This window comes from Streptopelia decaocto (assembly GCF_964273445.1).
Source record: "Streptopelia decaocto genome assembly, chromosome: 1".
Classification (NCBI taxonomy): domain Eukaryota; kingdom Metazoa; phylum Chordata; class Aves; order Columbiformes; family Columbidae; genus Streptopelia; species Streptopelia decaocto.
The window spans coordinates 105,308,434-105,324,289 of NC_138663.1; the positions used below are offsets into that span (position 1 = coordinate 105,308,434).

The window sequence follows — 15,856 nt, forward strand, 5'->3', positions numbered from 1 at the left end:
CATGATGACGATTTCCCCAGATAACTCTCAGGGAGGGCCAAAAGCACCATATCTCACAGGATCAAAGCCACAGCCACGTACCCTCCTGCGTTCCCCAATGCGTGCCTCATAAACACCCGTCAGCTTTGCGGTCAGGTTTGGCTTTATCAACAGGCGTGGTGTGAAGCAACATTTTATTCCAGACAGCCCTTCCCTTTGCGGGCCAGGCGTTTGCACCACAGGATGGTGGCCACAGCAGGCGCCAGTGACAAGGTGGGGTGGCTGCACAGCCAGACACCTACGCACCCAGCCCAGGAGCCAGCATGGGGCTCAGCCGCACTTGCCCAGGCACTCGAGCAGCTCCATGCGGATGGCGATGCGAACGTGCCAGCCCAGCGGGATGAGGCGGATGTAACGGGCCACGATGGGCGGCCGCAGCAGGTTCTGCACCGAAGACGAGCGGTCCGAGTTGCCGTAGAAAACCTGTGGAGAGAGGTGTGGGCACACGGTTAGGGGGCTGTAAATCCCGCCCTGTGAGTTTTGGATGCCTGCGCAGAGCTGGGGAGGAGGAGGGTCACTCTCCTCTGTCCCCAAAGTAAAAGATTTGAAAATTATCGAGACACAGAAAATGTTTGTCACTGTGACTGAGTTCTCTGAGTATGTCACTTTCCCCACCATTTCTTTTCCACTTCTTGTGGTTAGGCTAGGCTTAATCTCACCTTGTTCTATCTCATTCACCCTCCCACAGCAGGGCACCATGTGTTTGGAGTCAGTGTGGCTGTTTGCAGTTTATGAGCTGAGTTCCCAGACACGCTGATATAGACAAAAATGTATTTGAGAGACGTTCCCCACCGCTTGGCCACATTGCCACATCTCCTGCTGCCACAACCTGTTTTTTGGGGGAAAACTCAGCATCCTCCCAGGGCTGCAGGAACCAGTTTCTTTAGCAAAGCCACCAGAGCCTCCCCTGCTGGGGTATGTGCCTTCTGTGCAGATGGACGCTGAGGATGCCTGGGAGGCAGCAGCTGTGGGATCCCCCACCCGACCTGGGCTGCACAGGAACCACAGGCACCACTGTAAGGTCTCCCTAGTGCATTTTTTCACTTCAGACCAACCACTAAGAAGTACGGTGTGCAAATGTTTCAGTGTGCTGTGACTTAACTAGTTGTGGATTTTTGTCCTAGGGGATTTTCTGCATCATCATTGTGCCATAGCCCTGGAGTTACACCAACAGACAGAGCCCCCATTTTGCATTGTCCAGGAGTGGCTGGGGTTGTACTACCTAAACAGAGAGATTTTTACCATGGAGGTGCCACTTCCCCTGTGATGCTGACTAATGCCTCCGTCCTGACCAGCTCAGTCTGGACTCCAGCATTGTCACTACAAAATGTAAAAAATGTATTTCAGCCTTCCGTGGCTGGTCAGCATGGCATTTGTTCTCACTGCAGGGGGGGAGGAATGCCCAGTGCTGCTCCTGGATGTGGGGCGAGCACTGGTTCCCACCCACCCTGCTGCTCCCACAGGACTCCTCTCTTAACACACCTCCCCACTGAGATCCAATGCTTTAGTGTCACCAAACGTGCCCATCCCCAACGCCCTCCCCAAGTGGCTGAAGCGCAAAGTCCACTGACCCGGTTGTTCCCGGTCTGGTCCTTGTAGTAAACCCAGTTGAGGTTTTCATCGGTGCGGTACTGCACGCTGTACTTGGTCATCCACTCATCAGCGTCGCAGCGGCCTTGCGTGAGGATCCCCGAGATCACCTTCACCTCCTTCAGGTCGATCTGCAGCCACTGCCCGTTGTCCTGGTACTTGGAGAGCCAGGCACACCTGGGGGACAGCACCAGCCATGCTATGTCCTCCACCGCTGCCCTCCCGGGTGGCCTCTCCTGCCCTCATGCTGCCACAGGACCCCTGTTCCCCACACCCACACACCCATGGGACCTCTTGGAGAGGCATTTTTGGACTCACCCGAAGCCTTGGCCGTTGAGGCGGGCCTTGTTGGCTGTCCAGGAGGAGTACCAGCCCGTGTATTGCTCAGGGTTGGAGCAGCTTATCTGGTCGGGGGTGACGGCACCGGACTCGAAACCCAGGGGCTTGTGGTAGGGGCACTCTGCAGAACAAGGGAAAAACCATGTTGCCTTAAAGCCACAAGGGGCTTTGTGTCCTGGTTGTGTTTGCATACCTCTTGCTGACACCCTCTGTGGATTCGCTGCTCCCTGTCCTCCCTAGCCAGGATGCTGGGGATGTTCTTAAACCCAGAACACAACCCCTGCAGTATTTGCTGCCTGGAGGCCATGGGGTCTTCATTTTTATCTCTTCTCTTGTATGAATTTCTGACTCTTCTCCCTCCCTCAAATCTTCCTAAACCTGTGCTGCCTGCAGCTTTTTAAGGGGAAGGTTTTATTCAGATGTTTCAGTCTGAATTTCTTCCTGTAAGCACACATGAGCAGATCCAGTCTGGATCCATCAACCTGGATCCAGCCTCCAGGCTGTCAGCCTCTGCCTGGTCCTTGAGACATGTCTGGTATGACTTCTCTTGCTGGGTCTTATGTCCTTTTGCTCCTCCATTCACTGTCATGATTCACAGCTGTGCTTGCATGACAAAATTGCTGAGCCTGCTCTGATCATTCCCCCACAAGCAACCTCAGTTCTTCTGCATTTTCTGCTTTAACAATTATCTTTGTGTCTGGAGATGGTCTTGTGGGAAATGCACAGATACTCCAGTTCTAGCAAGGTGTAACACTTGGCACTGCTCTCCCTGTGAGATTTTGCCTTTGGTGGTTCAGGCTACCAAACCTGACCTCACAGCTGTCTTCTGCAATAGTGAGAGGTTCAGCAAGACTCCCGCTGGCTGCCAAAACTGCTGAGGGCAGAAATACTCATTCATCTTTAAAACTTTCCATGGTGGGTCACCATACAGTGCTCTGGAAGATGAGCCTTTGGTGACACTGCCATGCAGAGCTCCTGCATGCTTGCTGGACCTACTTTGTTGTTGTTATGATCATTTTTTATGCAAGCAGGTTTTCACTACGTATCTAGATACACATAAAGAGGGTATGACAAGTGTCACATGGGAATTGCCTGGGCAAACATCTATATCATGGGCAGCATCTTCTGATGTTGCAGCCTGTGGAGCAGCTGAGGTGCCCCCAACGGCAACTCTGTCACGCTTTCCAGTTCAGTGTAGTTCATTTCATGGGTTTCATCAATAAAGGAGCAAACGGAGCTCTGAGCAGCTTCACATGTGGGTAAGATGTTTCCTTACACCAGCCATGCCTGACTGACCAGTGTGATGCCTCATGTTAAAAATGACTGACATACTGGGAGCATCAGTGGGCACCCAGGGCCCAGCATGACCACAGCCTCCCCGGTGCAACGCACCAGCACTGTGGTGGTGCGATCGATGTCTCATTAGTGAAGTCCACTAGGTTGATATCATATGCATCAATATCTCATTAACATATCTTGCTCAGTCAGTACCTCATGACCGTGTTTTTCCCCACAAAAAGCCAGAGCTGCCATCCCACCTTTCTCCAGGCATGGAAACATTATGCTTTAGCACCACATTATAACTCCTGCTCCCCTTGTGCAAGAGGGAAGCCAGGCCAAGGTGGCCCCGCATGTTTACTACTCAGCAGGCTTATCTCGAACACCACGTAACTTTACTTTTAGCAACACTAATCCACAGACCACACAACCGTAATGCAATTAGAAGGTCACCTTCTGGCATGCCTGGGTGCACCATGCGCGGGGAACCTCGAAATAGATTCCTAGTGCCTGCACGGCCAAACCGGCTGTGCCATTTAACACTGTTACCGCTGACCTGGAGAGCACTTGTGCAGCAGCTGCTCCGCTCCGGCCATACCAGAGACAGCTCTGCAACAACACCTCAGCACGGCTGCTCTGGAAACTGTCCCCAGGCGGTGGGGACACCGGCCACATGGCCGTGGCTGGGCTGGGCAAGGAGAATGCAAAGCCCCACTCCCTGGAGACAGAGACAGTTGGGAGATAAAGTGACAACATTCATTATTCAGGAGAATAGTCTTCATCAGTCAAGGAAGATGCCTTCATTACTCAGCTGCATAATGCTAACAAATGACAGCACCCCTCACACCTAGCTCAACAAGAAACCTATTGCTGCTCCTCTCACACACATCCCACAGTCATGGACGGATCAACCAAACCTGCCACGTCTCCTTTCCTTCCCTTCTTTTTCAAGGGGCAATAGTTTAAATCGAAAAAGGGTAGGTTTAGATTGGACATAAAAATTTTTTTACGATGAGGATGGTGAGCCACTGGGGTAGGTTTCCCAGAGAAGCTGTAGATGGCCCATCATTGGAAGCCTTCAAGGTCACATTGGAGAGGCATTTGACCAACCTGATCTAGTGAAAGATGTCCCTGCCCATGGCAGGCTGGCTGGACTAGATGATCTTCAAAGGTTCCTTCCAACCCAAACCATGCTGCGATCCTGTGATTTTTTTGATGCAAGTGACAGCAACCTAGTACCAGGCTGTAGCAAGGCTTTGTATGGAGAATTGTACACTGTTAAGGTTAAACAGCAAGAAAACTGGGGCTGTTCAGCCTGGAGAAAAGGAAGCTGAGGGAAGACCTTGTCGCTTTCTGCAACTACCTGAAAGGAGGTTGTAGCATGGAGCGGGCTGGTCTCTTCTCTCAGGTAACAAGTGATGGGACAAGAGGAAATGGCATCAAGTTGTGCCAGGATATTGGATATGAGGAAAAAATTCTTCATGGGAAGGATTGTCAGCCACTGGAACAGGCTGCCCAGGGAAGTGGTGGAGTCACCATCCCTGGAGGGGTTTAAAAAGCATTTACATGAGGTTCTTAGGGACATGGTTTACTGCTAGAGTTAGGTTATGGTTGGACTCGGTGATCCTGAGGGTCTCTTCCAACCAAAATGATTCTATAATTCTATGAAATCACACAGTAGGACCAGGCTGGCATGCCAAGTGTAGGTGCTGGTAGGGAGTCACTGTGAGAAGAAGGACTTCTCAAGGGGTTGGTCAGGGATCTCTGCTGGGCGGCTGCAATCCAGTGTTGCCATAAGGCTCTGTGATGCATGTGAGTGTGCCGACGCTGCTACTTGCACATGTGGGAAGCAGGAGGATCCTACGTGGCAACCTGGAGTGTGCAGTAATCTCCATTTGTCCAAAATATCTTTTGCTGCATCTCTATGCAAAGGGATACAGTTACAGGCAGGCGATGTGCAGGTGCAGGGGGGCACCTTCTGAATGGAGAGGGACTCAGACAAGGATGCAAGGACTGCAGGGAGCTGCCCATCACAGATGAGCTTCATGATGATGCTGTGACAAAAAAAGAGTTGTGGCAGCCAGCCCTTTGAAAGGGAGCAGTGGGCTCGGGCAGGGCCATGCCAGCTCAGACTCTGTTTGGGGTCGTGCACATGGGTTTCTTTCACAAGAGACTGGAGGAAACCCTCACAACGAATGATATAAAGTGTTATTTCTGATCTTCTATAAGTGCTGCTTCTGCATCACAGGGGTGGTCTCCAGCAAATGCCTTCTTCATCTGCATACCTGCCTCAGCAGGCAGCCCTGTGGAGATACCTGCTGCAGAAACTGGAAGGACAGAGCCTGAGAAGCCATGACCCTTTACTGGGGATGTGTGGGGCCACTCTGCCCTGGGAGCAAGACACCATCCATGCACAGCAGATGCAAACTCTCCTTGTGGTTTTTCTGGGCAGGGAAGACACCTGTGGGCAACACTCAACCTGGGCAAGCCCCAGGTGGATACGGCCTCCACAGGAGCAGGGTGCGTGGAGGGCCAGCTCAGGGTAAGCTGATGGCCCTGCAAGGCTGACTGGAAAGCCTCTGCACTTGTCAGTTGCCTCACACCATGGGAGGGAAACCTTCAGGTCCAACATGAGCACAGGATAGAAACACCTGGGTTTTTTCCTCTCTCATTTCTGTTTGTGTATGCATGCAAGCTCTGCCAATGGCGTCATATTTTCTTGTTAAAATACATTTTTATTTGCTTTCTAGCCTGTCCTAATTTCCACTCAGAGCTTTTCCATGGTAATTCATTTAACCTCCTCCTCCTTCAGGGCAGCCATGACAAACACTGAACATTGGGGTGACCGTTTCCCCAGTGTATCTCCTCTGGGGAAACCGGAGGCAGCAAAACACACCTCAAGTTGTTGCACAGCCTCTTGCAGGAGCTGGGAGGAGGTGGTTGCTAGTGGGCATGAGGCAGGTATCACTTTAAACTTCCAGTCCTAGAGGAGGTGGCCACCTCTGAACATCTATGTGACAGAGGCCTGAAGAAGAGTGTTGCTCCTGCAGGACACATGAGCTAAACCTGAAGATCAACTGGGCACCAACAAAGCCTTGCTGGAGTAACATGGCAGGGAAAATGTGGCAGTTGCAGAGAATAACAAGGGAAGATCTTGATAAGAAAACCTATAAAACATGATCTGCAAGGAACAACTGAAGGAGGTGGGCAAGGGCAGCCCAGAGAAAACTCAAAGGAAACACTATTGTGGTATTTTACTGTTTAAAAATGTGTTTCAAAGAAAGAATAAACTTTTCCTCGATGCCTGGGGAGAGGAGAAGATGTTACAGTCTGAACCGCAGGAAAGGAGAATCAGCCTGGGTGGCACGAAAGGTTTTCTACAGCGAATCCTACACATGGCGGTAGATGCCCCAGGCCATTTCTGGGTGCTGTAGGAACAGGGCAAGTAAATCTCCTGCTAGTGCCAGCCACCCTGGGCCACCCCTGGTGACCTCCCGAGGCCCAAGCATGGCCCCCGCTGCTGCTGCCCCTCTGCCCGATGGTGGAGGGTCACCCTGCACCTCCCACCAGTACAGCTCCCCCGGCCCCATCAGCACCTGGGTTTGGAACAAGCGCCACCATGATGTGCTACCTCTGCAATGCAGGACGCAATGGGGGAAGCTGCTGAAGATCACCAGGCAAACATGGTTAAACACACACTGGTCCATTACCTGGCATGCACTCTAAGCTGTTCGTCCTACTGGACCACACCGAGTTAGGACCTCCTTGGCAATCGCATTTGCAAGCCTTGCTGTGCCACAGCTCCAATCTCTCATCCTAAAGGGAAAGGGAAAAAACAATAATAAATCAATAGTGACAAGAGACAAAATGTGAGTCCTGAAGCTTAGACAGACACTCATGCCCACCTGGGCTGCTGCAACTTCTCTGAGCCCCTTTCTTCATGCCAGCCCTGCATGAAACATGGGATGACTCCCCCCCCCCCACTTAATTTCAGGGATCAGAGCAACTGTCTGTGCTCAGAGGCCCAGGTGCCATCCCTCCTTCTGCCCTGAGGCACCAGAGCCGGGCAGTGCCAGACCCCCAGCGTTTACCTGGCAGCCAAACCAGCCGGACAGACTTACCTCTCCTGGGGAGAGGGCCAGTGCAGCTGGGGCAGCAGGCATGGAGGAAAGAAGAGAGAGATCAGAAACACAGATGCTGCAACCAAATGTCAGGAAATGCAATGAACATTTACTCCTGAGCTGGGGAAAAATAAATTGAGGAAAACCTGACAAATCTACTGCATTTTCCCAAGCTGATTGCAGGGGAAAGCGAGAAGATGTGGGCAGGTACAGGGCACTGTGTGTGCCCGTGTTGTGCTACTCCCCTACTGTGTTTTCTGTGGCTTTGGCATCTCCTCTTTCTGATCAGATATGGCTGAAACATCCTGAGGAGAAACCCATGCTGGCCCCTTCAGCCTCCACTGTACAGCTAATTTCACCACTGTCCCTTTTTGCCACCTTCCCGTCCAACAGTTTCCCTTTCCCACTTTGCCCTTAAAAACCTTGAGCTGCTGATCCCCAAGGGTGAAATCCCAGCCTGACACCACCACAAATCCCTGGTGCTTTCAAAGGAAATGGGACACCCTGAGAGGTCCCTGGCCTGAAATAACTCCATCTGGACAGCATAGAGGAAAACAAAATGTAAACAGTTCTTCCCAATCCATCTTTCAAAGGAGACTCCCCATTTTTTTCTTTCTTAGAGAAAATCAGCTGTTATGGCTGTAGAGGAAAAGCTGCTATTTTTGTAACATCTGACCTGTTTTATCTCCTACCCATCACTGGGCAATGGCTTTTTTATGAGCCCTTTGCTGAAAGGGCTCTCCGGCTTCCCAGTAAAGTCCAAAGCAGACTACGTTAATAGCATTTGGACTGGCAGACTAGTGCCCAGACAACTATGAAAATAAAACAATTTTTAAAAGAGCTGATAACTCTTCAGCACAATTCAAATGTCAAACATCATGTCTCCAATACTGGTAGTGAATCTGCAAGCCACTAAGGATCAAGCTATTGAGCAGGTAAAAGCTTGCATACAGCAGAAACCCGCCATCTCCAAATACAGATTTTCTGAATAGGAAAAGAGGATCTTTTCACCAAATGAATTAGACTCTGAATTATTCACTGAAATCTAGTTATGATTTATTCATTCATACACTGTCAGTTTGCTGAGCCTAGGAAGCTCCAGCTAAGGCTGGGAATTTACATCTTGCATTACTATAGCAAGTTGCATCTCAAAAGACTCACAAACACCGTGCAATTATAATCAGCTGAAATATAAGCTATATAACAAAGCTCTCTTTATTACCAAAATGCAACTGCTCCTTGTGTGTGACACTGAGCCTGAATGTATCAAGAGTCTGAAAGAAAGACCCCAGCAAAGAACAAAATGATAATTTTTTTTTAAATCCTTTCTTTAATGCAGAGGTCATCTCCTTTGCTTCAACACCCCTGGGCAGCATTTCTGATCAGGAACTTGCCACATTAACCCAAGGCATCAGCCCTGGCAGAAGTAAATGTCCATCTACAACATAAAGATGCAACTTCTAGTCAGGCTGAAGAAGGAGGTAGGAAGGTACCCAGACCTCATCGAGCTCACCAGAAAAACATGGGTTCAAATCTCTGGACCTGGCCTGGCTCCACCTTTCCCAGCACAGATATTACCCAGTCCCCTGACTCCATGGTGCAACAAGAAAACCAAGGTGGAAGTACAAGCCAAGGCCATGCCACACATTGCCACCTCTGTGCTGGGACACCAGTGGCAAAGCAGGTCAACATAAGCCACCGTGAGGGTGGTTTAAATTAATGCTTCTTGTCGTCAGATCAAGACGATACAAACCAGGACTTTATCACCTATCAAAACGGGACCACCTTTGCAACAGAAGCAATGCAGTGCCTCTCCCACCTGCTTGGTTCTCTCTTGGATGCCTACACTGGAGCAGCACTGGCACCGGTGGCATGGGAGCCAGGCTGGCAGGTGCCTCTCCAGCCCCTCCAGCCCATGCCACAGTGGTCTTTCCCAGCAGGACGGGTGCCCTGATCCAGCAGCAAGAGGGGCAAGGCACAGCTTTGCTACCCTGGGATTTGGGAGCCTGGCTCCCAAGATAGCAGACTCCTGCTGTGCATCCCCACTGCTGATCGTGGGGCAGCAGCCTCTGCTCCTACACTCTGCAGGCATTCAAGTTTCATGTAGACATGTGCACTTCCTACGTGTTTCTTAACTTCTTTTTCATCATCTTTAGCAGACTGATTTTTGTGAGTTGTTTCCAGTTTGCCTTACAGTGGTTAAATGCACTTTGGCCTGGCAATAACCAGGTGTGTGAGTGGAGCCATGCAGAGGTGAAAGCAAAGATGCCTGCACCTCTCTGCCTAAATACTTGCCTTGGATCTCCTGCAGCACTCAAGGTACCTTTACAGCTACAGAGAAAACCTGGTAAACAATCTAGCAAATGAATGTACTTCGTACAGGGATAAAATACTCAAGTATATGTGCACCAGGTACATTGGCCCAGCATGAGGAAGACTGTATTGTGGTGAAACCTACTCTTGTGCACCATGTGCCTGTGGTGGGGAAAGGGGATGTGAATTACCAGGGTGATGTAGGGGTATTGCTTTGGGTCACACTGAGCCCTTTCAGTGGGCCTTCTGAGTCCCTGCCCAGGTATCTGAGAGCCAAGATCAAAATTTGGCACCTCATTGACAGATGCAGCTGGAAACCCAATGGCTGTGAGCAAAAACAACAGAAAAAAAAAAAAAATAGTTTTCACAGAATCAAAGAATTATTTCGGTTAGAAGAGACCTTAAAGATCATCTACTTTTAAGTCCCCTGCCATGGGCCAGGTCATATTCCACTAGACCAGGTTGCTCAAGGACCCGTCCAACCTGGCCTTTTCAGGTAGATGGGTGTATGGTAGCACCTACTCAACCCCCACGAATAAACCCTCCTGCTCTGGCCACGCCAGCCTTCTCCTGGGCTACAAGAGCAGCTTTTAGGGTTTTTAAGCTTGTCACCCAGGGGACACTACTGCAAATCAAGCAAGGGTGTGACATTCAAGCACAAAACCCCTTTTTTCAATGGAATATGTTATTGGTTGGCATGAGACACACCATGGTGCAAAAGCAGTGCCAGGGCAGGGATGCTGGTGTGCCACCTCTCTGGCTGTCCCTGCTGGGCTCGTGGCCTCCACATGTCACAACATGAGTCACTGGTTTAAACATCTCAAGTAGGAGGTCAGTTTTGCCTTTTTGAGCTAAAAGAGGTTAACTGCTCAGAGCTTACTCCCACAAGCGGCTTGGCCATCCAGCACAGCCTGCGGCACAGGGGAGCGGCAGGTTTGGCATGGGGTAAGCATAGCAGCTGCAGATGGACCAAATGTCTCACCTGGGCAGTGTGGCCTGATAACCCCTGGTGTTAGGAGAGAAAAGGAGAGAAAAATATGTCCTTGCCTGCAGTTGGCCGGAAAAAGTAGTAATTGATATATTGGTGTGTTTACAGCTGCGATGGCCCCTGTCCTACAAAGGAAATGAAGAGGAAAGCTGGCTGCCAATAGTCTAAAAATGTGATGGGCAGCATGCTTTTATAGTGAGCATGTTTGCCTTCAAGGAAGGTTACAAAGATAATTGGTAATTGTAGGTCAGACAGAACGAATTGCTGCAATTCGTGGGAGAGTCACAAGCCCTGCACTGCTGCCCAGGGGCTGTTGTGTTAAAAGCACAGGACTGAAAAAAAAACCCAAACCATTAAAAAGGAAAGAGCCCTATTTAGAGTCCCTGTAGTGCCCCAGGACATTCAGCAAACCATCAGTTCAGTGAAATAAATTACTATCTGTGAGTGTTTGTGAGAGGCAGGGAGATAGAGCGTGCGCCTTTCCTGTCCCTCCATCCCTCCCTACAGCGTGACGTGTCCAGTACAGTGCCGTGCAAAAATGCCACCCTGTAGCACAGGATTTGGGGATCAGGGGCTGAGCAAGCACCAGGGGATAATTTTGTGCTGAAGCTCCCATCCTGGTGCAGCTGGGCTGAAGCACAGACCCCAGGGTGGTCCCGCTTGGTACCCACCACTGGGCAGGATGGAGAGGAGAGGAACCCCAGGGACTGTCCCAGGGTTGGCAGAGAAGGAAAAAAGCTGGCGAGATGTGGAGAACATGGGCTTCCTGAGGTAGAGGTGGGATAAAGCAGCAGTCGCAACTTTGGGCTACCTGGGGAAAGGAAGGGGCAAGTGGCAGCAAGGCTCGGTTGCTGGCATTTTAATGACAGGAACAGGTAACTGTATGTCTCAGAAAGTTTCTGGTTATTAATAACATCATTAAACAAGAGAAAGAAGGGAGAAAGGTAAGTGTGGGCAGAAGTACCACTGCTAAAGGCTGAGCACACTTTGATAAGGTCAGGTCTGAGAAATCATATTGAATATCCTGACCACAGAGCCCCAACAGCAAGCTATCTTTTTTTTTAAGCGTAGCTAGAATTACTGACAGATGTACAAGCATGAGAAAGCCCATTATAAAATAAAACAGAGAAATATAACACAGAACAAATGTCAGTCACTCAATTTACTTAAATAAGTTCACATAAACCTGGCCATTGCAGGCAAAGTATGTGGAAAATGTTAATAACTTTGTTTACTATTGACTTTAGCATTTAGGTTGCCTAGAAGCTTCAGCTGGAAAATAGCTAATTTTTCCTCTAATCTCTGTAAGCAGCATCTCAGTTTAACACAGCTCAGAGAGATGAGCAAAACTATATTCTCTCCACTTTTCCCAGTGCTTCCCTGCTTCCCTTCTGCACCGGTGGGCCATGGGGCAGGGGAAAGGAAAACAGCTGAAAAAAACAGAAAAATGTGGCTCGAACGCCAGAAAAGATGTCACAGAAATGAAAGGGCTGATTGGAACAAATGACGCTGGTTTTATCACTTTTTCTAAAAAGCACACTGTTGTAAGTCCATGTTTTCCTTGAGTGGTGCATTAGAGAGCATCAGGAGGCAGAGCTAGGTGAGGAGGCATGAAAGCAACACAGAAGGCTGAAACATTGAAAAAAGCATTGCGGTACCTCTGAGCCCATCGGGTGCCGGTTTGTGGGTTGCTATGTTATTAACCCAGGCTATTTTTACATCCCAGCCCTGGAAATCGTGCCAGGCGAGTGAGGTGACTCACATCAGGCTGCACCAACCTCGGCAGCAAGGTGCATTGGGGGAAGCTGTGTGTTCCAGACCAGCATCGCACATAGCATTTTCCCCATCTCTCCTTGTCCCTGTGTCAGTGGCAACAGCCCCAGGGAATAGGTTGCCCAGAGAGGTGGTGGATGCCCCATCCCTGGAGACATTCCAGGCCAAGCTGGACAGGGCTCTGAGCAACCTGATCTAGTTGAAGATGTTACTGCTCATTGCAGGGGGTTGGACTAGATGACCTTTGAAGGTCCCTTCCAACCCAAACTATTCTGTGATTCTATGATTCTCTGACCCATGCTGCAGCCACGGCCTGTCCCCAGGTCCCCTCAGCCAGCTTAGCCCCCTCACCCTGTCACTTCATGGTTGCTTTTGTTGTTTTTCCCCCAGGGCTTTTTCCGTGGCCACGCTAAGCAGGCTCTGCAGGGACAGAGCCTGTTGTGCAGTGCAAACAGTGCCTTTATTTCTAAAAAGCACAGGGTTTAACTGGTCCTTGGGAGCTATGCTGGCAGGCAGAGACCCCCAGGGCATACATCCACCAAAAGATCTTAGGAGCCAGGCTGGCCTAGTGAATGCAGGGTGTTCATCCAAAGCCTTTCACCACCTGAAGCCACCCTGGGCCAAATGCTCAGCCTGTTGCCCCTGCAGATTATGTTATGGCTGTGGCACCAGCACCTCAGCACACATCAGCCTGCTAGGACTCATCTCTGCTGATGAATGACAGGCTGGGTCAGAGCCAGAGATAGAAGGCAGGAGGACCAGCATCAGCATCGGCCTGCAGAGGGGAGAAGGGCTCATGCTTCACGTTAAGCTCCTCTCTTACACTTCAACACGGCTGCTGTTTCCCTCATTCATTTTGTGGGGACTTATCACAGCTTTATTATTTTCATTTCCATTTAATTTTCTTTAATGCTTTTTATTTAGTTTCCGTTTTTATTCATTTGTATTGTGTCTCATTTAATACTTACCGCTATTTATCTGAAAGTGATAAAAACCATTTAAAAATAACTTTAAATAATGGCAATTATACTTATTTAATTCATGCTCATTTCTCTTTTATACCTGCTGTCTCCATAATGTTTCTACAAATTTTTTTTATGTTGTGAAAATATTTGAAAAAAATCAACCTTTTCCCCTTTTCTTCTCAAGAGACATGTAATTAATTTTTTTTTCCAAAGTGCTCCTTTGAAAATTTTTGGCAGCTTCTGATCTTATTGACATGTTTGTTCCTTCCTGCTCAGAGCCATGCAGAACATTGCCTGCATAGTAATTTCAATAGATGTATCGACTGTGCCAAAGGGCGACACTAAAGATGTTATTTACTGTGATCTGAAGGCGGGTTTGGGCCTTTGATTTTAGTGGTGGGGGAGGGGGTTGTTTTTGTTTTATTTGGCTGGTTTTTGTTTGTGGTTTTTGTTGGTTTTTTTTTGTTTATTTGTTGTTGGTGTTATTTTTTTTTCAAAGCTGCAAAAACAGAGGGGGGAAAAAGAAATCCACTCTTTTAAACTGCTGAGCTGTGCTTATTCCTCGACGTGTAGCGAGCACGGATGGAGTGAGGTGGCGCAGGCACATCACATTCAATGTGCTAAAAGCATATTCGCGTCAATCCGGGGCTCAGGGTGCTCCCCCTCACCGTATGGTGGGGCCCGACAGCTGCTGTGGCTCTGGTGGCAGGAGCCTGCCTGTGGCACCATATGCTGCTGCTGCTGTCACCGAGGTGTCCCCAGCACACAGGAGCTCAGCCGAGGCGCAGGGGCTGCGGGTGCTGCTCTAAGCCACTTTTGCTGATGGAGAATATAAGGTGTAAGGAGCTTATCGTGGCATCACGTGGCTTGGAGGACTGACCTGGCAGCACCTTCTCCATGGTGGGAGAGGCAGGAGTGCGAGGGGCACCTGGGCAAAGAGTCGCTGCTCACTCTTTATCCAGAAGAGGACACTTGGATCATGAAGCAGAGAAACCCAGTAAAGTAAGAAAACTGTAAATTAAGAAAATAAATGCCAAAGGAGTGATGCCTGGAAAGTGATCCTGCAAGTAAATTTTCACTGCAGGCTCTCCAAAAATATCCTGATGTGTGGGTGTCTATTAAAAGCAAGCTGTGTCTGGGATTTAGAGCAAGGTATGAACTCAATCCAAGGACTAATTGCAGTTACGCCACACATTGGGAAAAAACACTGGAGTCCGGGTAAAAACAGCCTCCTGAGAAGCTCAGGCACCCATAACCTTACCACGTGAAACAAAGGAGAGTGAACAAATAATGTATTAAGAGAATGCACCAATATTTGCTGGAAGATTAAAATCAAGACCTATTAATTAGACAGACTGGGGTAGAGCCAAACTAAGAGGATAAAATGAAGGCATGGCTAGTTGAGGAACACTTTTCTATCCATCAGATTTGGTAGACCAAAACATTCAATGGAAACAGAGAAGGACAGAAAAAGATAGACAAAGCAAAACACTGGCAATTCAACATCCACAGGGAAAAAGCTGGACAGTCTGATAAATCTGGCCCATACTCTGACAGATCATACTCTGTTCATACATTAATATTGGTAGATACCACCCAGCACTTTGAAGAGCAAACTCAGCCGTGTTTAAGATAATAACAGCTTTGCCATTGGCTTCGATTAAGCCAGAAGTTCAAACACAATCCAGAAAATGATCTCCTCATTCCACAGCTGGGTTAATTAAAATGGAAGAAGAATGTGACCCTGAATTTTTTGGCATCTTCTAGCTCCTGCTTAGCTGCTATCATTGCTACTTTTCTGAACAGTAAATCTGAGAAAGCCACAAAACTGAGAAAGACTTTTCCTGTTTTCTTGACTTATGATTGCTTTTTGTTCTTAAAGTGCCTTTGGAAGTCTTTTTCCAGGCCAAAATACCTGAAAGAGCCTTTAAAAAAAAGGCAGATCTCCATCAGCAATGTCTTGCTGCCAGATAAAATGATTCAGTTTTGATTAATCAAGAGTTTTGATTAATGAAGGACCAGTCTTTCATGTTATACTGTACCTCATTTTTCAAATCAGCATTATTATTTACTCACTGGCTCAGCTGCACTACAATTTTCTTTGCAAACTCATATTTTGACAAATTATATGGCAATTTTTTTACACTGCAATTATTTTGTGAAACGGAGTTTTACTACTGAATATTCATAGAGCTGTAAGAACACTGCTCACTCATGTACATAAATTACACATCTCCTCCACAATTTTGCCTTTCCCCAAACTATTATGCTTCCATGAAAACACAGAGAAAAGCTTGCTCTTTACCCCACAGCCCCTGGCAGAAGAAAGAAGCACAGATGAAAGAAGAAATACAAAGAGGGACATCTGAAAGCGCCTCCCAGGAGGCAAAGTTCATACCTTTGTACCAGAAAAGAAGAGACAGCAGGACACTTCCCATCTTGAACTGCAT

The 15,856-nt window shown here is 48.6% G+C and overlaps 1 protein-coding gene across 1 annotated transcript; it reads right to left on the reverse strand.

The window, feature by feature from the left end:
- Positions 1–309: 309 nt before the first annotated feature.
- Positions 310–15,856, reverse strand: RS1 (retinoschisin 1; the record flags this gene model as incomplete). The annotated part of the gene is made up of 6 exons (XM_082067314.1): positions 310–462; positions 1,611–1,806; positions 1,948–2,089; positions 6,957–7,062; positions 7,368–7,393; positions 15,805–15,856. The coding sequence occupies 6 exons, from the start codon at positions 15,854–15,856 to the stop codon at positions 310–312; spliced, it is 675 nt and encodes a 224-aa protein (XP_081923440.1).